This window comes from Coffea arabica, chromosome 6c, assembly GCF_036785885.1.
Source record: "Coffea arabica cultivar ET-39 chromosome 6c, Coffea Arabica ET-39 HiFi, whole genome shotgun sequence".
In the NCBI taxonomy this organism is placed as follows: domain Eukaryota; kingdom Viridiplantae; phylum Streptophyta; class Magnoliopsida; order Gentianales; family Rubiaceae; genus Coffea; species Coffea arabica.
In genome coordinates, this window is record NC_092320.1 from 30,615,517 (window position 1) to 30,642,534 (window position 27,018).

The 27,018-nt window shown below is 35.4% G+C and overlaps 2 protein-coding genes across 2 annotated transcripts; both read left to right on the forward strand.

Moving 5' to 3' along the window:
• The first annotated feature begins 11,802 nt into the window (after positions 1 to 11,802).
• Positions 11,803 to 14,551, forward strand: LOC113692109 (pyruvate kinase, cytosolic isozyme-like). Its single transcript, XM_027210467.2, has 3 exons — positions 11,803 to 12,345; positions 12,903 to 13,364; positions 13,477 to 14,551. The coding sequence occupies exons 1-3, from the start codon at positions 11,995 to 11,997 to the stop codon at positions 14,284 to 14,286; spliced, it is 1,623 nt and encodes a 540-aa protein (XP_027066268.1). The 5' UTR covers positions 11,803 to 11,994; the 3' UTR covers positions 14,287 to 14,551.
• A 7,310-nt stretch (positions 14,552 to 21,861) lies between these two features.
• LOC113693519 (uncharacterized mitochondrial protein AtMg00310-like) lies at positions 21,862 to 22,344 on the forward strand. Its single transcript, XM_027212046.1, has one exon. It carries the CDS (start codon positions 21,862 to 21,864, stop codon positions 22,342 to 22,344), a length of 483 nt encoding a protein of 160 aa, XP_027067847.1.
• The last annotated feature ends 4,674 nt before the right edge of the window (positions 22,345 to 27,018 follow it).

Here is a 27,018-nt window from a genome sequence, read left to right on the forward strand (position 1 = left end):
TGATTCCATAACACATTTTAACAATTAAAATGGGATTTAATTCCAAAGATTGCCAAAAGTTCAAAACTTCAATTTTAGAAAAAGAAACATTCTTGCAATCGTTTTCTTTCATCACCGGCAACTACCACTGGACACCACCACTTCAGTCACCACCGCTGAGGTCTCCACTGACCATCAATGGCAGCAACACCCAGCGGCAGCCACCAGGGAGTTCACTGGAAACAACCAGTCGGCTGCAACATCAAGCTGCAAAATTTTCCCGTGCCTGATTGCTGCTGCTCCTCGTTGTCGCGCCTGCTTGCTGGATAGCGGAGCTACCACCGCAACAGCCACCACCACTGGAGTCTCCACTGACCACCAGTGGCAGCGGCTCCTGGTAGCAGCCTCCGCAGGTCATGGGCAGCAACCGTGAGGAGGCTGCTGCGCCGTTGCTGATGCCTGCAGCATATTTGCTGCATTTTTGTCCCAGAGAGCTCATAGCTCTTCTACCCAGCAACCACCACCAGGCGTACAACCTCCCACTGCCACCAAGGAAAAACCACCATGGCCTCACATGGCAGCAGCAGCAGGCGGCAGCCCTTGCAGCCGCAACATCGTAGCAACTGCAGGTTTGCAAAAGCAAACTTGCTATGTCGTTTTTTTTTCTTTTTTTTCTTTTGGCCCAATGATCATCCTGCAACTTTTACAGATGATCAACTATGACCATGGGTGACCCTTATCTACGAAAGAAGGGGAAACAGGAATAAAACAAGGTGCTTGTGAAAACCAGCTCCCATGTTGCGGCTGCGGCATGCACTTAACGCAGGTTTTCAAACCTTTCATGAAAACCCTTTTTTTTTTTTTTTTGGTTTTGAAAAATCCAAAAGCAATTCTTCCATAATTCCGCATACCAATTAAATCCAACCATTAATATTAATCCATGAATCCAAAATTGCTTAGAATCATACGTAAAATTCTTAGGGATGGCTCTGATACCACTGTTAGGTTTTAGGGACACTACGCAGCGGAAAAATAAAAATTTTTCCCTAAAACCATCCAGGAATCACCCTAGATTTTACGTATGATGTACTAGAAGTAGGGTTTTAGGATTACCTTAATCCAAGCGGCGTCTCCCTGCAGCGTTGTTTGAGGATGGTCAGCCCTTGAGCAGTCCAATCGTCCTGCCTCTACTGATATCCACGCTAGAGCAACCCTGGATCGTCTCACGAACTATGTATTGAAGAGAAAAAGGTGCTAGCCTTTCTCCACTTTTCAATCGTATATGTTTCTCTCTTTTTGTGTGTGACAATCACAAAACCTTGTTTTCTTTTCGTATATTTGGGAGAAAAATCGAGAGAGCTATGATTAGAGAGATGTCTTCTGATATAGAATGATAAGTCTTCTTTTATGATTCAAAATCAAAACCATGAGACTTCTAATCACATAAGACTCTATCTATCATTATCTGATAGATAAGAGATAACCATTTACTCTTATCTGCTCAAAAAGGCCTGGGATTAATTTTCCTTTAAAATTAAACCCTGATAATTTACATAGTTTCAATCCAGGATTAAATCTCTATTGCGTGTGACCCAATAGGTCCCGAATGCATTGGTAATAATTATGGTTTAATAATTAGATAAAATAAACGACTTTATTTTATCATAGCTTATCATAAATAATTAATCCATAATTATAAATCACGAGCGGTGTCTAGCAACACATCGCGATTGCCCAATTATTCGGAATTAGTCAAGGGAATTTGACCTAACCTTTCCGTGAAAAATTACCGTGTAATTATTATCCTTTTACCCAAGATATCCAATTAGTCAGGAATAAGGAATAAGTGCCAATTCCCTGATGACTAATTAAATTTTCTAGTTCCCGAAATTTACCCTTAATTTGGTTAAATTGAAGACATTCTTCAATTTACCTAATAGTTGACTTTAGGGTTAATTTCTCACTAGTGGCCATCCGGATATCGACTCCTTCTATCAGAGTGGTAAATCCTATCTTGATCACCCATTTTTCTTTACGTGCTTCACACTACATCCAACTTCTATACTTTAAGGTACTCTCAAAGAGTAACAAGTAATTAGAGTCAAAATGTAGTGTTTCTCACTCAAGATTCTATGGTGATCTCAAGTCGTAGGATCACTTACACAATTTTTCACTAGAGATACACCATTGGCACTAGATAGATATCCTAACGGGATCTCTAAACGGATCACTCCAATGCATTTGTACTTTTCAAATCATCTACACATTAGCCCAAGTATCTTCATACCATAGTTGATGAGAACAATCACTAATTACATTAATTAGAGGCTAACTGTGTACTAGTTTTACCGTACTAAAGATGTCCTATTTCATTAGTACAAAAACTAGGGAATTTTAATAATATTACTATAAATGCGAATGATATCTCATAGTCACCAACTCTTGTGACTATCATCACATTAGTAATATTATAAGGACTTTATCAGTTGTATCTAATATTTAACAGATAAATAAGAAGTTATTAAAATACAAAACATATAATAAGGAATGTATAAGATAAAACCAAATACATTGTTTTAGGGCATACATTCCAACATGGACTTCTGCTTATATTGGTCTTTAAGGCGGGAGGAGGGGGGGAAAAATGAAAAACAACTAGATTGAACCTGATTTGTTCTGTATGTTTTGAATGCCAATGGAAACAATTCTAGGTTGTTCAACAGTCTTCAATCTAGAATTGAGAGCTCTTGGTAATTCTGCTTAATCTTCGTTATTGTCATAGTACAAAGTGAATACTTGCTCTATGTGTATACGTTCTTGTGCTTGTTTTCATCAATTTCACTAGTTGCTTGAAGTGCTAGTCGTATCTTATTCCACTGTCCACTCTGTACATTATACCTAAAGGTAGTTCATAGGTAGTTCATCTAACTACTTTAAAGGTAGTTGGTTTGGTGATAGTTATATGATGTTATTATATCTGTTTTATTGGACTTGAGATTCAATTGGAAATAAAATATGTGGCGAATCTTAGCACTACTTAATTATGTTCAAGTTAAATGCAAATGGGCAGTCTTGATATCAACAATAATTTTGTTTTGGTACTTAAAACTGAAGATTAATGTCCTGTTGTAATTTAATCTAGTTGATTGTTTTCCAGCTACAAAACAAGATTTTGAATCGTACTCGTTCATTGATCCCAGAGAAACGATTGGGTCAAGGGTTATTAATTTAATTGTTGATCTAACTGTATTTAATCCCATAAAGTGATGAATATGTTAATTTTTTTTCATAAAAATTTTAGGTGCAAAATTTGATAAGGTTTATGAAGAGTTTGCTTTAGTTAAAAGAAATCACGTCATTATCATTTGACATTATTTGAATTTTAAGCAAAAGTAATTATGTGTATATATTTGATAAATCTGTGCTTATTTTTTTTTTTTTAAAGTAGAGAGAACGAGTGAATGAGGAGAATAAATGTTGTTGTTAATTACGGTAAATTGAGACAAATATCCATTAGTATTATTTTCTATTAAAAAATAGAAAAAACTTCCTTAAATTCCAAAAAACGGCCATTAGTGTAGAGTACAGAAAATGACGAGGTGAATTAATTCAGAAGCTTATATTTTTGCGTCGCGTGCTTTTCTAGTTAAAACCGAGATATTTGTATCTTCTAAACAATGTGCACGTCACTTGCTCCAGATTCAGGTGTAGCATTTTATGTTAGAGGGCCAACGTTTCTAACCCCCAAAGAGCTTTTCAGAGGTTATAAGGAGCCAGGAAAACCCTGTAAAAAGGCTAGAATTTTTTAAGTGGGCATATGCAGATATCCTATTCCAAGCATCCTCACTATAGCACAATTGTCAGCATTCTTGGAAACTCAGGCAGGATGGCTGCCTGCTATAAAAGAAGTGATTGTCAAAGGAGTGATGACTTGTGCCAAAGTTTGTCAGTTGGATGAAGACATCCCACTTCGTAGAAGCTGTCCTCAGTTCAACTGAACATGCGAGCTGAAGAAAATCTTTTAATACACTCTAAGAGGAATTGGTGACAGGATTTTTTTACCCTCTCACCCGTCCCCTCAGCTTTCTCTCCACCAACTGCCAAGCAAAAGATTCAAATTCTAAACTTGATGGTGGGAAAGATTCTAAAAACCCTCCCCTGATTAATACACTTAGGAGGAAAGGTGAAAGAATCAAAGATAGAAACTGTTGATCTCCTTTATGGAGGATTTTTCTGGAAGCCTTCCCTGATTTTCCTTTGGATTTGCTTGTGGATGCTCTTTGTCAGATCAATCCTTCTTCAGATCTATGTTCTCCAAGATAATATACTCGAACTTAACATTCATTAGTGCATTTGGATTGAGGAATTGTCTAGATTGTTTAACAGGTGTTTGGATTTACAACTCACCAATTATTAAAATATATTTTAAACACTACAATAATTTATGATTTACAAATTAAATATCTCCTAAATAATCTAAACAATCACAGGAATTTGAGAGAAATGCAGCAAATTCTTGACTTGTCTAAGATATTATTGCAAGCTCTGTTTGTTGACACATCACCACAACGAAATGACCTATAAGGCTATAATCTCACATTCTCTTGGCAGCTTTATCTCCAAAAGATATGGAAAGAAATGTAAAATGCTGCAATTCTTTTATTCAGAACATAGCGTACTGCTTAAGGATTCTTATGCCTTTGCAGTATATATGGCTACATGGCCGTTGTTCTTTAGGCTATAATGGAAGACCATTGAAACACATCCAGCGGAATAAGTTCCCCATTAAGATAGGAAACCAGAACGAATGATGGTAGTGCCATTCTTTTTGGCAAATTCTTGCTGAAGAAATAGTAGCTCAACTCTCTCTCTCTTTTTTCGGGTGGGATGGATTGGGTGATTCGTGGAGAAGAAGTGTAAATAAAAGGTATCAGGTTTAAGCTCTTTCACTTATACTATTAAAAAATTACTCTCAATAGTTAAAAAAAGACTCTCTTAGAATAAATGTATAGTTAGTAAAAAGTATAATTAGTAATTAGTATAAATATATTAGTATAATTAATCAATAATTTATATTAATATAAATATATAATTATTAGTATATACTATTAGTATCAATAATATATATATATATATATATATATATATATTAAGATGGTATACGGGGTGGGGATACTTCCCCTCGTCCCATGAGCCTCCCACAAGCACCTGTCTCAATTGTCATCCCTAGCAACAACATCAGTAACATAAGGGCATGTGTGTTTTAATTCTATCAAGCACATAGGTATATTCACTTTCTAAACGTTACTATGGCAAAAACATTTTTTCCTTTGAAATCTACTGCTTAAAATGTATCTTATCCTTTATTAGTGAGGGCACATTTCTAATTTTTCTAAGACGGAAATCAGTTTTTTAAGAAATTCTATACACATAAAATTGAAGTTTTCCATGCTACGCACACACCTTGAAATTATAAAATTCAGAAAGTGAAAAACAGATTAATGGAAGTTGTTTTCTAAAAAATGGATCCCATTTTAATAGCTCCCAATAAGTTTATGCGCATAAAGATATGACGTAGAGGGTTCTCTTTAACGGGTGAGACAATTGATGATGGTGATTTCACAATTTCAAAAAAAAAAAAAAAGTGAATTTTGGAGATTGATAATTACAAAAATTTTGAAAATGTGGAGAGATTTGCATGAGAAAAGCATCTACTATACCCTTTGGCGCTTGTTGTGCTAGTGGATATATTTACTGTGTTAATTTACAATATCTTGTGTATTAAGGCATTGAATTCCTAATGAAAAGAATAGATTGTTTTATGATGCAAAGGGCGCCCCTTAATACCCTTTTTCCTTTGAAGCGCAATAAGGGTTGCGGGCATCCAAAATAGGTGACAGGAATGGCCATGATTAGGAAATGGGCATCTCCAACTCTATTTCTGTTCAGTTATATAAACTGATAGAATTTTAGTATAAATTGATATAATTCTGGTATAAATGTGAATTATGACTGAATTGTTGTAAAACTCACAATTACACTAAAAATATATTTATTAATCTATGCTGAAACTGTATCAGTTTATACATCTAGACAGAATTGTAACCAGCGAAACCCCGGATCCTCATAATTAAAGGCCTATTTCTGGAGAATTGTTAAACCCCAGTTTCTTAATTGTTCTCTTAGAATGTCCTTTTCTAATATCCTTTCGACCAGCTTTTTGAACTTAGTATCAGAAGCGGGGATCAAAATAGCATGATCCCATATGCTCACTCAAACTCAAAGCAAATCTTGGCAGGCGTTAAACTCCCACCATAAGTAGTGGGTGGGATTTTAAAAGGCCCATTGGATAGTTTCAACACTATCCTTAAATCAGTGAATGTTATCAATTTATTTACGTATCCTTAATTTTTACAGAATCTAGAGGGCATTTCTCTAAAAAAGAATCCATTCTAGTATCATGTTTTTCGTTTCTTTTAACACTGTCCAATACATTTGTTCCCGGACCAACTTTATTAGCTTTATAGTGGTGCCAGACCGGTGGATATACCGTTAGATATTTGCTTCATGACTGTTGCAGATATTGCTTTAAATTCTGATTTGTCGAGATTAATTAGCCTATATGTAGGACTGTCAATGGGATCGAATCAACCTGACCTCAGCCCGTTCGGTCCAAAAAATCTCACGAATCCTAATAGTTAATTAGGTCGGACAGAGATTATTTAGGCTCAAACTAAATGTGAGCCTAAGTTCGGCCATGCTAGACTCAGACTCAATTAAAGCCTAACTCATATTTGAGTATAATTATATATGTAAAAAATATATATAATAATATTTATTATTTATAATTACCTATACTATATATAAAGGGAGAGAAGGGGATTTGGGGTAAATAAAAATCTGTCACTTTATTTACTTCCTAAAGTATCCTTGACGATGAGGGAACTTTTGATATAAACAAAAATCTATTTATCTTTAATAACTATCTACCATCAATATGATTTTTTACCAAGTAATATGTATTTTTTTCATATTCTAATTGTCAACTTATTTAGTAAATCTTAATTTTAATTAGCAACTACCAAATATGGTTATGAATAACTATGTTTTATAACTTTTATTTTGGTGAATTTTTGACATATGTATTTTCAAAATATAAAACCAATTATTTTGAAAATGATTTCAATAAAATACTCAAAACATTTCACAAATATTTTTTCTATTAATTGCACACACATTAGTGTGTGCCTTGAATACTAGTACATATTACGACATAAAATGTTAATAATTTATATGTAAATTTGTCTTAATTCTTAATTCTTAATTATAAAATATATTATATATAATTATGTATATAACTATGAGTTTAGACCAAGCCCAATTTGAACCCAAAACTCATAGAATAGTGTGAGTGGAGTTCGAACGATTTTAATATGACCTCAAAGCCCAAAAGTCCAAATCCCGAAAATCCATATAATTTTGTAAGCCGAACTTGGACTTGCTGAAGTTTAGGTCAAAAAACTCGATTGACATCCCTACCTCTATAGTAAGGTGAAGTTTATCCATTTAATGTTTGGGTAAATTAAGCTCAAAACCTCAGGATTATATAGGTTTTGAATTTAAATCTCCTTTTCTTCTCCCTATTTCTTAAATTCCATCATTCCCTTACTAAAAAAATATTACACTAAGAATCTTTATACTTTCTAAGAAAGGTTATATAAAACGTTTTTATCTTGCTAAAGAAAAAACTATTTTAGCTCTATTGAATGGAAACATTGGGCTTTGTTAATCGAATTAATTTGGTCCGTCTTAGCTTTAGTTCTTTACGCACAATGTTTTCAACCTTGATTTTTTAATCTACTTTGGGAAAAAAAATGCTAAATTGGGATATTAATGTTAAGCCAAGAGCACATAGATCAAACATTATAGGCCACATCTACGTCCACATTAGATTTTGATGCCAAATACCAAACAGCCTATATGTTGCAGGGAGAAACTTTTCCATTTTCTGTCCCGATAAATTAAATAGTCGCTAAATCTTTTATAAAAGGCTATGTTAAATTATTTTAGCTCCATTGCTAAAAAAAAAAAAAAATTCCAGCTCTATTGAATGGAATCTTTGAATTTTATATGTATTACTTCAATGTAAAAATTAAATTAACTATATATGCACATTGAATGTAATGTATCAGCTTACTGCTCAAATTCAACTGATTATCAAACAACTATATGATATTATGAGTTAAACAAATTAAACATCAGCTTCTTAATTTCAATTTTCAATTCTGAACTTCAAATATCAGGTGTACCAAACACCCCTTAATTATTGAAAATACAATTTAATGCCTCGTAAGCTTAATAGTCAAGAATTAAGATTAATAGTTAATACCATTTTTTGAATTAATCTTCTATATATTAGCAGCGTATACATTTTCACCATTAGATGTATAACAGATTATCTGAATTTAAATTTGAAACCCAAATTTTACGCATGTGTCATGCATCCAACCATAGTAGTTCATACACTATCAATATACATAAAATTAACATTTTTTTTTTCCAAAAAAAAGCTTCAGTCAAATGATGGTATTCAAAAGTCAAAAGAAAAAACTACAAAGCTCCTTCAGAATTGAAGTTTGACCTCATTTCTTCACCATTGACAGCTGACACCATAAAATAAATAAGTAATAAATAAGTATAAATATATGAGTAAATCTTACATACACTAACAGTGCATACATTATCACGGTTAGATGTATGACACATGAGTAAAATTTAAATTTTAATTTTAAATTCAAATGAGTTTCATGTATTCAATAGCGATGGTGTATACACTATCAATATATAAAAGATTAATCCTGAATATAATTTAGTGCTTTCCAATATTCATATTGTGTGATTACCTGGTCAGCCAACTGAAAACAATGACATACATCCTTCAGCATTTGTTTCCAATGGCTCCTCTCTTCAACTAAACACAGTAATCCACCAGGGATTATTTTTATATCATGTTGCGTTGAATTTTGCTTAAGCTGATTATGAAAAGTGATCATAGAAATAATCACCATCAGCAAAAGATACTCTTTAATAGGTTATGAATTTTAATTTGACTATTAAAAAATCTTTAAAAATCTTTAATATAAATGCAAATACAAATCAGAACTATGATAATTTGAATATTATTTGAGTTAATTTTATATATATTGATAGTATATATACTATCATTATTGGATACATGATACCTATAAAAAATTTATATTTTAAATTTAAATTCAGATTAATTATCATATATTTAATGGTGAGTGTACAATATAAAAAATTGATCCATATTATTTTATTCCAGACTCATGGGCATTAGTATTGATAACAAATAACTTACCTCCCATGCAATTCCCGTATCTCTTTCATGGGGCCTTATTCCGTTGTTAGGTAATCATACTATTTTCAAAGTCCTTTTTTGTTAATTAACACACAATTCACAGCCGCATTAACTTTAGTGTATCATGTGGCTTAGTATGTGATGTGTGAAGCCAAAGATTTTTATTTTACTTTTTCGCAATACCAAACAAAGAGTATATTAGTTTGCATGAAGTTGTTATATAACAATATAACTTTTGTGTGGAGGTCATGGACATATTATATATCTAATATTAGGATTAATTTATTTTGCACCGTTTAATTATATTCGAATTCTCATTTTAGTCGCTAAACTTCAAACTGGAATACTTTAAAGGATAAACTTTGTCTCACTTTACTACTTTAGTTCTTAAAATATAAAATTTATCTCACTTTTATTCTTAAAATATAAAATCTGTCCCGCTTAACTATAAAATCTGTCCCACATCCATCGATGATTTTATTTAATGGAACAAAAATTATATTTTATGAACTAAAATGTCTGATTTTGAAGTTTAGATGTTAAAATGAGAATTCGAGTATAATTAAATAGTGAAAAGTGGAATTAACCCTTAATATTCTTTCATGGAGGATCCACTTAATACGTCAAGTGAAAAGGCTGAAAATTTCCAAACCTAAGTATGCTCATAGACAAGACAAATGACCAAAATTAGTCGGTAAAAGGGGGACAATAGGTTTAAAACTTTGAGATATGCATCTTTTCAAAACTTTGAAGAAACCTTGGCAAGAAACTTCCAATGCGCCAACAGAACGCCTAGAAACAGTTGGACTTGCCGGATGCCGGTACAAGGTCGTCTTAATACTTAGTAGCTTAGACTTCAGACTTTTCTTTTAGGTCCAAAACTTCTTGCCAATACGACCTTGAGCTCACAACCGTTGGTTCTGTTTCTTTTTGTTTTTCCTCTGCTTTTCTTCTTTGTCAAACTCCACATAGAAACACAAATATATGCGCATACAAATAAAAGAATTACAACTTTATAGGATTTGACTAATGGGTGCTCTAGAAGCCAACTAGAAGTAGTTGACCACGAAGAGAGTTTTAAGACTTTACTTGAATGTAGGTTAAGGAATCGAATCTATTGACTTACATTTTAAAAATTCAGAATTTTTTGAAATGTACGCATCCGTTTGAGTTGGTTGACGGATGTTGGTAATGGTTCAGTCCCCGAATAGGTGTAGAATACAATTTATCGTGTCCGATAAAAAAAGGGGACTAATAAGAGTCTGTCTTAAGCGTTAGTTCTTAACAAATGAAATTAATTTGAACCTTTAAAAATCCAATTTACAATAGGACCTAACAAATTTCTGTCTTTTTGTTTGCTTTTTCTTTTTTTCTTTTTTCTAAGTATTTCTTGGGAATGCTTTTCTTTTGTTCCGTCTGTTAAAACTTTCAAAGTGGTATTCTCGAAGAAAGCTCTACGTCTGAAAAGAAGAACTTTCCCATCTAGCCGTTAGATTTCTTTTGGTGGGATTCATTAACCAGCAACAATAGGTCGGTGGTGGTGTTTTCCAGGAAAGAAACAATTGTTTTTCGTAAAGGTAAAATGAATTTACTAAAAATAATAGGGCCACAATCTTGATTCTCAAGTAATGAATATTCCCTCTTGCTTGTGAATTATTCTTTCTTCCTTTATTCTTTTTAATTCCCTTGACTTTGGGTTATGTTACCAAATAGTAGTACAATAGAATGTCTGCAAGATTTGCAAAGTAAAAATAAAAAACAAAAATCAGCTAAAATTTGTGCTAAATTGTATTAAAACATTTTCAGTTTTAATTATTATTCAGAAAACATTATTCTTGAGCAATGTTATGGAGATGATAAACAATTTATTGCAAATTATCTTACAAGAAAGAAGCTCAAAGAGTATCAAGTACAAAAGGTGTAACTAATTTGAATCCTTTCTACTTAACTTCAATTTATTTGTCCATTTACCTCTGTCTAAATAATTGCAACTTAAAAACCTAATCACAGCATTTTGTTAGCTTTTTCTCATTGTAGATCATCATACTTAAATGTCGATTTATCGCGACAAAATTGTCAAAAAAAAATTTGTTTGTCACATCTAGACGTTGCAAAAATTGTAAAATTCTAAGAAAAAAAAATAATTAATCAAGCCGTCAATATTCAACTTTTCAATCTAAATTTTATTTCTTCAAGGCCCTGATTATATTACGGGCTGTTAGTGTCTTCCCTGTTGTAAAAAAAAAATAATAATTTACTACGTATGATTTTAGATCCTTATTAAAATTTTTGGCACGTTGCCAAACAAAAAAAAACGAAAAGAAAAAACTTTTACAGTCGGTTCTTCATCATATAGTTTCTTGTTTGTGAACCATTGATTGCGCCAAACCGCCGCGGCCAAAAGTGAAAAAGAAAAGGAAACCTATTTGTGACTTGGAATAGGATTTCTTCCTAGTCAAGTCAGCCCATTAACGTGCGAAACCAACAAGAAAAAAGAGAAAATTCACCAAACCCCAACAATTTTTGGTATCAATCAAGCCTATATAAGTACTGCCTCCAACCTTCTTCTTTACCACAATACTACAGAAAAAGAAAAAAAAAACTTCTCTGTTTTGTAAAATTACTGATTTAAGGCAATGGCTGTTCTTAGTGAATCTGTGCTTTTCTCTCTGATGTCGAGTTGTAATTCTGGAGTTAAGGCAACTTCAGGCATGATTAATGGTCACGTTCATGATCAGGGTCATGTCGTGAATCAAGAAATCCATCAGCATAAGCAGCAGAAGAGGCCTAAGACAAAGATTGTTTGTACTCTGGGACCTGCCTCGAGATCGGTGGAGATGATAGAGAAGCTGTTGAAGGCAGGCATGAATGTTGCTCGTTTCAACTTTTCTCATGGTACTCATCAGTACCATCAAGAAACGCTTGATAATCTTCGGACTGCCATGCAAAATACTGGGATCCTTTGTGCGGTTATGTTGGATACTAAGGTATCATTCAATCATTCAGTCACCCCTGTTGCTTTGCCTCCTTTTTGTTTAAAGATCAATACTTTAGATGGATTGAAACATTACTTATTGAGGGATCTCTCTCCTTTTGGCTGATAGTCGATTTTTTTTCCCTATTAGGTAACTGTTTTTTCTTATTAAGAATTTTAAAAAAGTTTTAGATTTTCTTCACTCAGACCAGCAATTCAAGCCACTTTTTGGGTAAATTATTACTCTGTTATCAGTAGACTAGTTGACAAATAGATAAATTGAATCAACATAGGCCAATTTCTCAGTATGCGGGTTAATGTTCACTGGGTTTAGTGTCTTTAATTTTTCTCCAGAAAAAGTGAATAGAAAAATTTTTTGTGCTATAATAGAATTGTGTAGATAATGGATTTCTATTTCCAAGTTCAGTTCTTAGCGTCAATTTTCAGCACTGGAACCTTTTAATTGGTTTATTCAACACATATTGGCGATATTGAGTTTAATTTTATTAATGTCCGATGAATGTTTTAGAAAGATGATGTTGATCATTAAAACCTGTTATTCAATTTCAGGGACCAGAGATAAGGACTGGTTTATTGAAGGAAGGAAAGCCAATCCAACTTAAACAGGGCCAAGAAATCACAATCTCCACGGATTACACCATAAGGGGTGATGAGAATATGATCTCAATGAGCTACAAGAAGCTGGCTGAGGATTTGGAACCAAACAGCGTTATTTTGTGCTCTGATGGAACAATAACACTTACAGTCCTGGGTTGTGATAAGAAGCTGGGACTGGTTCGGTGCCGTTGCGAAAACTCTGCAGTTTTAGGTGAGAAGAAGAATGTCAATCTTCCTGGAGTTATTGTGGACCTTCCTACCTTGACTGAGAAAGACAAGGAAGATATCTTGGGGTGGGGAGTCCCCAACAGGATTGACATTATTGCCCTGTCATTTGTTCGCAAAGGTTCAGATCTTGTAGCAGTCAGAAAGCTGCTTGGCGAGCATGCCAAAAGCATTATGCTAATGTCCAAGGTGAGCTGACCTTTCAACCAATGCCATTTGAATTCTGATGCTTATTCAGTTGATTCGATTTCCTTTTGATGTTGATTGTTTATTGATTACTATGTTTCCTGTTTTGCTCCAGGTTGAGAATCAAGAAGGGGTGGCTAATTTCGATGAAATCCTGGCGAATTCAGATGCTTTTATGGTGGCTAGGGGGGACTTGGGAATGGAGATCCCAATTGAAAAAATATTTCTAGCACAAAAGGTGATGATTCACAAGTGCAATATCCAAGGAAAACCTGTAGTTACAGCAACTCAGATGTTGGAATCCATGATCAAATCTCCCCGGCCAACTCGAGCTGAAGCAACAGATGTGGCTAATGCAGTTATTGATGGGACTGATTGTGTGATGCTTAGTGGTGAAACAGCTGCTGGGGCATATCCTGAAATTGCTATTCAAACCATGGCCAAGATTTGTATGGAAGCTGAGGATTCTCTCAATTATCACGAAGTATTCAAAAGAACCATGGAGAATGCACCTATGCCTATGAGCCCATTAGAGAGTTTGGCCTGTGCAGCAGTGCAAACAGCAAGCTCCTCCAAGGCTGCTCTCATTATAGTCCTAACCAGAGGTGGAACCACAGCTAAGCTTGTCTCGAAATATCGGCCAAGTATGCCAATCTTGTCTGTGGTGGTGCCAGAGATAAGAACTGATTCCTTCGATTGGTCATGCAGTAATGAATCTCCAGCAATGCACGGCCTTGTCTTCCGTGGGGTTGTACCTGTTTTGAGCTCCGCATCTACCAGAGCATCTCATACTGAATCCACGAAAGAAGCATTGGACTTTGCCATCCAATATGCCAAGTCCAAACAGCTTTGCAAGCCTGGAGAAACTGCTGTGGTGCTTTATCACTATGAAAGCAGTGTTATCAAGATCTTAACCATCGCCTGAGGGACGAGTTTAAGGGCAATTTTGGTTCATTAAAAGCCCGTATTAAGAATTTGCAGAGTCAATTTTTGTTAGTTTTAATTTCCATTTGTCAAGCTTGGGTCGTAAAATTTTGGTTTTTACTCTGTTCAGAATGTCTGTTACTCTTTTTCTGCATGAAAAATGTTTCTGCAGTGTCTTAAACTATATTAGCACAAGTTGTTTGAGCCAAATCTCATGCATTTTCTGAATTATTAAAATGACTAAAGTGTGGACTTCTTGTTTGAAACCTTGACGAAGGTGTTTAAGTTTTATTTCTATCGCTTTTAAATTAGTCTTGGAAGTAAAAAGCACTAGGACAATAATAACTATATGAAATTAGAGCATGGCGGCAAAATTCAATTTTGCATAATCAGATCATCCGAATATTTAATGCTTTTCCAAAAATAATACTTGTCATGGTTAAAGTTTCTTGTCTATCTTCATAAAACAAGAAGATTAAAGACATTGAAATCAACTTCCTAGAACAAATAATGTGAAAAACCATCTTTAAAACTCCGAACTTAACTAGCAAAGTGTTGAAGTTTAATTGAGCAGTAATAACTTAAACAACTTTTTTGGCAACTTATTTGTTTCCTAAAATAATATTCTATAATTTATGTACAAAATTTATCGTGACATATAAATAGAACTGGGAAGTAGAGTGGTTCATTTTGTAGTGCTATGCAGCCATAAAAACTGAGATGAATCCAACCGATTTATTTCAATAATTAATTAAAGCTCGTTGGAGTAAAGCAATGTCAACTAGTTTAAAAATTTGGTGGTGAGGAAAATATAAAATGAAAGAAGAAAATTTATTCCAGGAGAATAAAGTAAAATTAAGTTTAAGGGATTGGTGATAACTATATAAATGTTATACATTTAAGCAAGCTTTTACTGTCTATAAGAAAGCTTTTGGTGGTTGATATTCGAAGAATTACTACTACAAATGATTATTGGATCATTTGAAGGATTTTTTTCCTATCACAAAATAAAAAAGAAGAAGTTGAAAAGGCACTTGCAAGGATGTCTTGTTGGTTTCAAATTTTCCTCATAACCTTGCTTTCAATTTCGGGAAAAATGCATTTTTCGTCCCTAAATTTTGAATTAAGGACATATTTCGTCCCCAAACTTTCAAACGCAACACATTTAGTACATAAATTAATAATATCTAATCATATTTAATCCAAAATTGATAAATTGTTCAATTTGAATGGAAAAGGTTCATGTGTCTATCATGTTGCCGTTAAGTAAAAATAATTTCTCAATCAAAATGAACAACCACGTACTAGACACATGAGGCTTTTCCGTCTAAATTGAATAATTTACATTTTTGAACTAAATGTGGTTAAAAATTATCCATTCATGTACTAAATGTATTGAGCCCAAAAGTTTGGGAATGAAATGTGTCCCTAGTTCAAAATTTAGGGACAAAAAGTAAATTTTTTCCTTTCAACCTCAGAGGGAAAGAATTAGTGAGTTTGTTTGGACAGGGTATTATTTGGATGATTTATTTGAGATATTTACTGTAGCATTTTTTATGATGTGATGTATGTGAGATAAAAAGGTGATTGGGATTTGTGAGAATAAATTTTGCAAACCAAATTATCTTTGTCCAAACAAACTCAGTGTGTTTTACTCAGTTCGTTTGCGTCCCCTGGCCCAAGACTAGAGTATTTTTTTGGTTGAGCAAATCTCCTAAATAGTCCTCCAACTTATTTACTAATCCATCTTTGATCCTTTATCTTTAAAATGGAATATATTAGTCCCCCAACAAAAAATTTTAGATCAAATTAGTCCGTATGTGACTCTGTGACAGCGCAGAGCAGACACCCCAATTCAAATTTAACCACCATTGGAGACTATTGAAAGGGTATTTTTGTCTATTCAATCGGGCCGACCTTTAATTGAACCAAAAATGGAAAAAAAACACCAAAAAATGAACAAAAATTGGCAAAAGAAGATCGAAAGGTTTTGTCTTCAACCTCCAACCATCAAAAATTCCAAACCCCAATCACTATTTTTTCTACATGGGTTTGGGGATATGGATTGCAAAAGCTCACTAACGTTCTTGAATCAAATGGCATCCCCTAGAAATTGAATAAATTTGGAGGAAAAGAGAACGCCACCTGACCCGAAAACAGTCTTGAAAGCCTGTAATTTGTAGGGGAGTTCACGAAAAGCGTCTCCACTGCTGAGAGTTCCAAGAAAAGATGGTCCTAATGATGCAAAATGTGAGAGTCTTGAGGATTGATTCAGGGGCGGTTTTGTCACTGAGGAGGTGTTTAGGAGTTTAGGCCTGCTATTTGATCCAGAACTTGTGGCATCATTCAAGAAAGAGTTGTCCGAAAAGAAAGAGCAAATAAAGAAGATGGTTTCAAGAACACCCACTGCAGTAAAGAAGAGGAATTCCCAAGACTCGGTATCTATTATCAAAAATTTCGAAGAAAAATGCCCCTCTGGTGGTGAAAATGTAGTGGTCTTGTTTACTACAACGCTGAGGGCTATAAGGAAGACATTTGTGGATTGCAACTAAGGCTGCAAACGAGCCGACCCGAGTCGAGATTTGAGCTAATCGAGCCGAGTCTCGACTAAATTTTACCAAGTTCGAACTCGAGCTCGAGCTCGACGAGCCGGCAAATTTCGAGCTCGAGCTCGACTCGAATCAAGTCGAGCCGAGCTCGAGCTCGAAAAAAAATAAAAAATAATTATTTTATTTTTAAAAAAATAAATAAAATAATATTTTTTTCTTAATAAATAATAAAATATTAAGGATATATATGTAATTTTACTATGAAAATAAAAAATAAAAAAAAATATATATATATATAATATACGTAATTTTATTATTAAATAAAAATAAAAAAAATAAAAAAAATATATAAATATATATATATATATACCCAAACTCGCGAGCCGGCTCGCGAGCTAACGAGTTTAATATTCTGAGTTCGAGCTCGAGCCGGCTCGAGCTCGACTCGAGCTTGACTCGAGCGGCTCGCGAGCAGCTCGATTCGTTTGCAACCCTAATTGCAACACAGCTAGATCAGTGATTGAGTTGCATCAGGTTTAGATGTTTTGAGTGTGATGTGTCGATGCATCCAGGATTCAAGGATGAATTGATGGGATTAATGGGCACAAAACAAGTGAAAGTTCCCTTGTTCTTTATCAAGGGAAGGTTGATTGTTGGGCCTGATGAGATAGAAGATCGAGGGATTTTTTTGGGATAATTTTAGAAAACCTCATACAGGAGCACTGCATAAGATTGATTGTTGCATAGAAGATCGAGGGAAGATTGATTGTTGCATAAGATGATCAAAGGAATAACCTTTGCTATTTCTTCTACCAGTTGTTTTAAATCAAATTACAATCAAGCAAAGAGCGATAACTTGTGCTGTTTGAAATATCTGACTTTTGTGCTTGAGAGTCTACAGTTTTGTCTAGACAATAACAGTAACAAGAAAATTGGAGATCCTGTTGCAGAAGAGTACTAGAGTAAAACCTTTGCTCATGTCTTCATCTTTATATTCTAGAATACCATCAAACTAACATTGCTGCATCTCAAGCGCTTTGATGTGCACGCGCGCATAGGCACATACAAAGCTAGGGGGGAAGAGAGAGAGAGATCACACAAGCCAAAAAGCGCTTAGAGAGAGAGAGATTGCGCACATGCAAAAAAGTGCTTAGGGAAAGAGAGTGCGTGTCTCAAAATTGGAAGAGCACAAGGAAGAAGATTTAGTGTTGTAAGAGAACATAGCAACATAGTGATCGCGCCGCAGTTCTCTCCAAAAGTGAGAGCTTCTCTCTCTTAAAGTAGAGTTCTTCCCCTCGTTGTAGGAGTTTGTTCCTGAAAACTCCTGCCCAATAATTAAACTCAAAATTTTCGAATTCCATAACACAATCTCCAAAACTTCAGAACTCAAGAATGTCCGAGCAGAGATCTCCAAAAGATACTTCTTAAGTCATCAACACCCTAGAGCTAAAACCCGATTGTTTCCACTATCCAAACCTATTACAGCATTTATTTCCAAATCTATCAAGATCAGCTCTTTCTTTTCCGCAGCTGGAAACACTAGTACCTGACCATGAGCTAGAGGCAGAGTCATGCGCACATAGATCAGACCCTTGCAATTCCAGGCCCTGTGTAGAGGGGGGAGGGGTTTTTCTCCCGTTTTCCTTTTGTTTTTAATTTTTAGCTAGCCTTTTTCCATCTTTTCTTTCCTCTGTGCTTTATGCTTTAGTTTAAACACTAGTCATATTACAGCTTTTCTCCTATCTTGTATCAAGGTTGCATTTATTTTTTCAACAGGTTGAGCACGAGCTCTTCGCATCGTGAGATAGTACTGGGAACATCGTGAATCTTCCAAAAGGAGATGGAGGAAGTTCTTGTTAGTGCATTGAAAAGGTTTGATCTATCAGAGAAAGAGGTGGAAGGAATAGATCTGAGTGATGAGAATGTGGAAATAAGTGTACAGGACTGTAGAGGAAGTCTAATCGGTAGAATAATGGGGGATAAGATAGCAAATTTCACAGGAGTTAAAAATTTCACCAACCACGTCTGGGGTTACCCCAGGAACCTAAGAGTGACAGAAATCGGACCCAATGTGTTCCAGTTTCAGTTAGAGAAGGAGGTTGAAAGGGAAAGAGTGCTAAGAGGGGGACCAGGATTCTGCACAATCAAGTGTTGGTGATTAGAGAATAGAGTGCAGGATTTGAAAAAAACATTGAGTGTTTTAGATTCTCACCCTTATGGATTCAGATTTGGAACTTGCCAACCCACTAGATGAGTAGTGCTGCGAGATTGAAGATTGGAAGGGTGTTCCGAAAAGTAAAGGAAGTCATTCTAACTGAAGATCCTGGCCGAGGTAGGACCTATTACAACCTCTAATTAGAGGAACCACAATAAAGCTCAATGGGGAAGGTTGAAGGGAGAGAACCAAAGAAAGTTGGCACTGGTAACTAGTCCAGGAATGGAAGAAAAAAGAAAACAACAAAAAGCCTTCCACATAACAAAAAGAACTCTACTAAGAGAAATGAAAACAAACATCCAGGATTTGGTACGAGGAAAAAGGAAGAAGAGTGAAGCAAAAGAGGAGGGTGAACCAATGGAGGAAGATGGCTGGGAGGAACCACTACAAAAATTACTCAAGAAGGAGGTCCAAAAGTTCAAAGAACAAGGGGAATTGGAGGCTATCCCTGTAATGCCTCCACAGTGCAAATGAAGGTACTGATGTGGAATTGTTGAGGTGTGGGAGGACCCTTGGCAATTCCCCAACTGAAGGAGATGATAAATCTCCACTTTCCAAGTATTGTGTTCTTGAGTGAGACAAAAAACCAAAAAACAGTAATGGAAAAAGTTAAGAGGAAGATAAAGTTTGACCAATGTCATGTTGTAGACTCGATTGGCAAGAAAGGAGGCCTAACTCTTTTCTGGAAGGAGGAGGTGCAGGTGGAGATCATCAATGATGGAAATTTCTTCATAGAGGCAAAAATAAAGGACTTAGAGGTGAAGTATGTATGGTGGTTAATGGGAGTGTAAGCTAGTACTGAGGAGAACATTAGAAAAGAGCAATGGAAGATGATAGATAATAAAAAGAAGGAATGGAGGGATCACTGGATCTTAATGGGGGATTTCAATGATATTAGATCAGGGGAAGAAAAATAGGGGAGAAAGTGAGAGCTGAGGGCAGTTTCAGAGAGTTTAACAGGTTCATCAGGGAAAATGAATTGGTGGACATAGATTTTGAAGGAAAACCATGGACATGGTGTAACCAATGGGAAGAGGAGGGAGAGGTGAGAGAGAGACTAGACAGATGTTTAGGATCAGTGAGCTAGTATCAACATTTTGAAAAGGCAATCTGTCTTCATCAAGAAAATGAGGCTTCAGGTCATAGTATCCTTATTCTGGACACTAACCCCAATCAGAGAAAATCAAAGAGGAGATTTTACTTGGATCAAAGGTGGGCAAGAAATGAGGAAAGTAAAGGTATCATAGAGGCAGTATGGGGAATAGAACAGAAGGGATCAAGAATGTTCTAAGTGATGAGGAAGATCAAGGAATGTAGAATAGCTCTGTTGACATAGAACAGAAAGTTGAGGATGAACTTTAGGAAGAAAATTAAACAGATTAAAGAGAAAATGCAGGAAATAAAAGAGTCCAACAGAGAAGGGAAATGAAGTCAGCTAGCGGATATGAAGCTTCAACTCATCAAGGCATATAAAGAGGAAGAACTCTATTGGAGTCAGAAAGCAAGATGCAGGTGGCTACAAGAAGGGGACAAGAATACTGCTTATTTCCATGCAAGTGTGATGGCTACAAGGAGAAGGAACAAAATTATAGTGTTACAGAGAAACAATGATGAATGGTGCAAAACTGAACAAGAAGTGATGGAGGAGATATGCAACTATTACCAACAGCTATTTACAACAGCAAATACTGAACAGGAACAGGAAGTAACGCAAGGGTGTTCCCAATACTATCTCAAGAAAGATGAATGAGCAACTGATACAACCAGTGAATGAAGCAGAAATAAAAAAAAACACTCTTTTCTATGCATCCAAATAAATCTCCTAGCACAGATGGTATGTCTCCACTATTTTTTCAAAAGTACTGGAATATCACCTGTCTAGATGTGGTCAATGTTGTAACCAATTTCTTCCATATAGGAAATATGTTGAAGGCCGTTAATGAAACTCTTATGACTCTGATCCCTAAAGTTGATAACCCTCTAAATTTGACTCGGTATAAGCCTATCAGTTTGTGCAACACAATGTATAAAATCATATCTAAGGTGTTGGCAAACAAGCTAAAAATTGTGCTAAACAAGTGCATCAGTAAGTCTCAATCTGCCTTTGTTCTTGGCAAGCAGATAATTGATAATGTTCTTATTGCACAAGAATTCATGCATTTCCTGAAAAACAAAAGAAAAGGAGGAGTAGGTTTTATGGCCCTAAAACTGGATATGTCCAAAGTCTATGATAGGGTTGAATGGAAATTTGTAGGAAAAATGATGATGCGTATGGCCTTCTATCCTATTTTTGTTCGATGCATCATGTCTTGTGTTTCTTCTATGTCTTATTCTTTTAACCTGAATGGAGAAAGGATAGGATTCAACAAAGCCAGTAGAGGGCTAAGACAAGGGGACCCCCTTTCTCCTTACCTTTTTCTGATTTGTGCAGAGGGACTTTCTCACATGATCAACAGGGATATGAACCATGGAAATGTCACAGGAATCAAAGTATGCAAAAGCAGCCCCTAATCTAATTCTTTGCTGATGATTCATTAATCTGCTGCAAAGTAACCGTCCAGGAGGCCAAGCAGGTGAAGGATATCTTACAGAATTACTCAAAGGTGTCTGGACAACTGGTAAATTTTGACAAATCAGCTATGTACTTCAGTAGGAATACTCCTAAACATGTCAGAGAAGAAGTGTGTCAAAAGCTAGGAGATATGAGGGAAGCAGGCAGTGGCAGATATCTGGGCCTGCCTATGGCTATCGCAAGATAAAAAAACCAAGTTTTTGGGTATATCAAGAGTTTAGTTGTGAACAAACTGAAAGGATGGAAAAACAAATGCTGAGTTCAGCTAGAAAGGAAGCCCTGATCAAGTCAGTGATTCAAGCAATGCCAAATTATGCCATGGCTTGCTTTAAGTTACTAGAAGGACTGTGCAAGGATATATGCAAGTATTTAGCGAATTTCTGGTGGGGAAGCGTGCAACAAGATAGGAAAATGCATTGGACAAGTTGGAAGAAATTATCAGAAGTCAAAGGAAAGGGAGGACTGGGATTCAGAGATTTGGAAGCCTTTAACGAAGCCTTACTTGCTAAGCAACTTTGGAGAATTATCACTTTCCCAAATCTGCTAATGAGCAAGGTGATTAGAGCAAAGTTCCTAAAAGATCCAAATGGTCTTGAAAACAACCCCTCTCAATCAGCATCATGGACATGGAAAAGCATTCATAGTGCATGGAGACTGATACAGAGAGGCTTGTGGAAAAGAATAGGAAAAGGATGCCAGGTGAACATGTGGAAGTATAGGTGAAATAATGGGATCCAGAACAGGCAAAATAACCACAAGCTACACTCCAAACTGCCAGATTCAAACCGTGAACTAGCTAATAAAAGATGGAAGATGGAACACAGAAATCCTGCAACAAATTCTCAATCCAGATGATAGAGTGCAAATAGTCAGCATGCTACTCAGTTGCTTCAAAAGAAAAGACAGGTTCTTTTGGAGCTTCTCAAAATCTGGGATGTACGCAGTGAAGGCAGGCTATGTAAATGTCGTGCAGGAGAAGAACAATGAAAAGAGAAGAGAAAGTGTATGAGAGAAAATAAGCTGGAAAATCATAAAGCATAGCATCTGGAAACAACTCTGGAAGCTGAACTTGAAGCAGAAGCTAAAACATTTCATTTGGAGGAGCCTGCAAAATAGCTTAGCTATCAAGGAGACAATCTACAACAGAATAGGCAAAGGTGACAAAATATGCAGTGTGTGCGGGAAAAAAGTAGAAACAATGGAGCACATGTTTTTTCAATGCCCGATCGCTCAAACAGTATGAAAAATAGCACCAGTGAGATGGGAAGGATTGCATGATCTTCAAAATAATCTATGGAAATTGTGGGAAGCAGTTACTCAGACTGAGACAATGGCAAAAGGAAAGGAAAGAATCAACCTACTAGCAAACATACTATGACAGATATGGAAAGCATGAAACAAGGGCCAGTTCAAACATCAAAAAGGAGAAGCAAGAGAAATAATTGGGAAAGCACAACAAGAGTGGGTTGAATATGAAGAAGTTACAGGAAGAGAGAAGTAGCAAAATAAAGGAATAGGGTCAAATCAGCAAGGAATGATGAAAGAGCCACCAAAAGAAGTAATCATCACAATCAATGTTGATCTTGATCCCTATCTTTTGATGTTTACAAAACAAATGGATGATACTAATATTTTTTCAAGATATATTTTCAGTTATGAAGTTATTTGATTCCATGAACAAGTACAATTGAAAGAAAACAAAGTATGCTGAAGCTGTCGGACGCTAAAAAAGACTGCATCAGACGTCCGACAACCATTGAGTATCTTCGGACGCAGAAAACCAGCCTATCGGACGTCCTAAGGAATTGAAGAAAAATTTTCAATTTTACATCATACCTTCGGACGCAGAAAACTAGCCTATCGGACGTCCGAAAGAATTGAAGAAAAAGTCTTAAACTCTCTGCCTGCTGTCGGACGCATAAAACAGGGCTAACGGACATCCGACACTGCCAACGGATAGTTGACTGTTCAGCTATTTTTTATCCGTTGGAAGCATTAATGAAGCACTTTCTTGGTCCTATATAAATAGTGGTTGGTCAGATATTTCAAATAACTTTGACACACTGAAGATACAAAAGATCTAGAGAGATTTTAGTGAGAAAATACTCCAAAGAGAAGATTTGTAGTCTTAGTGGTGTGAGGTTCTTTGTAAGTTTTTCATTTGTGAGTGAATACTTCATGAGTGTAGCTCTGTGAGGGTTGTCCTGAGGGATAGTAAAACGTCCTGACTTGACCGAGTGGAGTTCGGGGCAAGGAGGAGGTGAACCTTCCTTTGTACACAAGAGTGATTGTAATTCATCAACTTGAAGTAGCTTATCTGAATTTATCTACAAGCTCAAGAGGAGTTGGGTAGTTAATTGGTTTACAATCCTTTCCTTTTTATTTACTTATTGTTACGTTTATGATCTTTAAATTGTTTATCTCTTCTACTCACAAGCACTTGTGCTTTCTCATCAACTGCTCCATTGTGTGGTCGCCTAGAAAAAAAGGTTGTCTGCGGGCCTTACAATTGGTATCAGAGTTTGGTCTCCTAGAGATTAAGCTCAATCGGCTTTGGAGTAAAGATGACAACCAATAATGCTATGTTTTTTGAAGGACATTCTGTCATTAGACCACCTATGTTTAATGGGTCAAATTATGTGAGTTGGAAAGAAATAATGATTATTTTTTTGCAATCTATTGATATTGAATTGTGGTTTATTATTAGTGAAGGTCCATATGATGCCTCTCTTATAGATGAAAATACTCAGAGATCTAGACCAAAAACAAGAAGTGAACTGACTGCTGCAGATAGAGCTCATCTCACATTAAATGCAAAAGTCATGAATGTGCTATATTGTGCTTTAGACTCAAATGAATCTATTAGAATCAAAGGCTGCAAGTCAGCTAAGAAATTTTGGGATAAATTGAAAGAAATTCATGAAGGTAGTGAGAATGTTAGAGAACAAAAGATGTCCATTCTAGTTACAAAGTATGAATCTTTCAAGATACAATCTCATGAAAATATTGATGAGATGTATTGTAGATTCAATGACTTTATTAAGGATTTAGAGGTGCTGGAAAAAGAATATTCTCTTGGTGAGAAAAATAGAAAAATCCTGAATGGCTTGTCCAATGATTGGAAAAATAAAGTGACTGCTATTGAGGAGGCTAAAAATTTGAATACTATGCCTATTGAATCTCTTATTAATTCTCTAACCTCTTATGAGCTGAAACTTAAGACTAAGATGCAAGAGGAAGAGGATGCAAAAGTGCGAAAGAATATTACTCTAAAGGCATCTCAAGATGAAGATGATTCTGCCTCCCTAGATGAAGATGATGCAGAAGGTGATGACAATGATATCGCACTCATCACAAGAAGTTTCAAACGAATACTCAACAAGAAGAGATTCAGAAAAGGTGGACCTAGCAATTCATTCCCAAATCAGTTCAACAACTCGAGAAATAAAGGGAAGCTAGAGTTCAACAAAAGGCAAACTGATAAGTGTTTTGAATGCGGCCAACCTGGACACTATGCAAGTGAATGTCCAGTGATGAAGAAGAAAGAAGGAAGAAAACCAAGATTCAACAAATTTCAATTCACATGGAATGAGTGCAACTCCGATGGTGAAATTGAAGAGAATGACGAATCTACTCAATTGGCTTTTATGGCCATTGGAGATGATGAGGTAAGATCTTGTAACTCTCAAGTTGAAAGTGATGATGAAACTGATGATGATCTTGAATCTTTCATTATAAAATTGCATGATAGTTTGAAAGAGTCCTATGCTAGAAACAAGGAGTTAAAACAGAAAATTAGTTTTTTGTTTCGAGATAATGCAAATCTTTTTCAACAAAATAAAAAGTTGAAAGCTGAAAATGATTACTTCAAAAAGAGTGAGAGTGCTTTACATTTTGAACTTGATAGAAAAACAAAACTTTGTGAATTGTTCAAAAAGGAACAAGGTGATTTAAAAAGGACAATGGATGGTCTAAATGAGTTGCTTAAACACAAGAAACAAGTTTGTTTTCAAAAGAATAGGTTGAATTCTAATTCCAATGAATTTGCTATTTATAAGAGAAGACAAGTAAGATTTATTAAACCTGTTCATGTAAATAACTCTTTGGTTATGTGTAATTTCTGTTGTCAAAAAGGTCACATGAAAAGTGATTGTTATGTGAAAAAGAATATGAGAAGAGGCATGAAATGCATGTGGATAGTTAGACATGCTAACTCTAACAAGTAGGAGATTTTGGTAAGAATGAAGAGATTCTTGTTCATAATACTTTTTGTAATTCTCTTTTGAGGTTTCTGATTCTTTGAACTAAGTTTTTCTTGATTTTTTGAATATTACTGAATCTGTATGATGTCAAAAAGGGAAAGTAAAGAACAATTCTGATCTAAAGATGTTTTGCTTTGTCAAAACTCTCTGTCATATGTTGATTCTTCTTTTGATATCAAATTCTCTGTGATATGTTGGTGATTGCTGTCATTTTTCTGTTTTTATACTCTGTTATTGTTGCTGGATTGTGATAGTTGATTTTTTTTTACTCTCATCTTATGATGACAAAAAAGGGGAGAGATGGATGCAATGTGTAAGGGGGAGTTATTCTGAGATTATGAGTTTGGCTCTTAAAAGTTTTGGTTGCGATGATTGAGGGGGAGCTTATGCTTATTTTTGTTTCTTTCCATCCATTGTTTTGTCATCATCAAAAAGGGGGAGAATGTTCATCTTGATCCCTATCTTTTGATGTTTACAAAACAAATGGATGATACTAAATTTTTTCAAGATATATTTTCAGTTATGAAGTTATTTGATTCCATGAACAAGTACAATTGAAAGAAGACAAAGTATGCTGAAGCTGTCGGACGCTCAAAAAGACTGCATCGGACGTCCGACAACCATTGAGTATCTTCGGACGCAGAAAACCAGCCTATCGGACGTCCTAAGGAATTGAAGAAAAATTTTCAGTTTTACATCATACCTTCGGACGCAGAAAACTAGCCTATCGGACGTCCGAAAGAATTGAAGAAAAAATCTTAAACTCTCTGCCTGCTGTCGGACGCATAAAACAGGGCTAACGGACATCCGACACTGCCAACGGATAGTTGACTGTTCAGCTACTTTTTATCCGTTGGAAGCATTAATGAGGCACTTTTTTGGTCCTATATAAATAGTGGTTGGTCAGATATTTCAAATAACTTTGACACACTGAAGATACAAAAGATCTAGAGAGATTTTAGTGAGAAAATACTCCAAAGAGAAGATTTGTAGTCTTAGTGGTGTGAGGTTCTTTGTAAACTTTTCATTTGTGAGTGAATACTTCATGAGTGTAGCTCTGTGAGGGTTGTCCTGAGTGATAGTAAAACGTCCTGACTTGACCGAGTGGAGTTCGGGACAAGGAGGAGGTGAACCT

Coding starts and splice junctions, on each gene's coding strand:
- LOC113692109 (XM_027210467.2), top strand. CDS start 11,995: ATGGCTGTTCTTAGTGAATCTGTGCTTTTCTCTCTGATGTCGAGTTGT. Junction 12,346..12,902: donor CGGTTATGTTGGATACTAAG/GTATCATTCAAT, acceptor ATTCAATTTCAG/GGACCAGAGATAAGGACTGG. Junction 13,365..13,476: donor GCATTATGCTAATGTCCAAG/GTGAGCTGACCT, acceptor GTTTTGCTCCAG/GTTGAGAATCAAGAAGGGGT.
- LOC113693519 (XM_027212046.1), top strand. CDS start 21,862: ATGGAAAAACAAATGCTGAGTTCAGCTAGAAAGGAAGCCCTGATCAAG.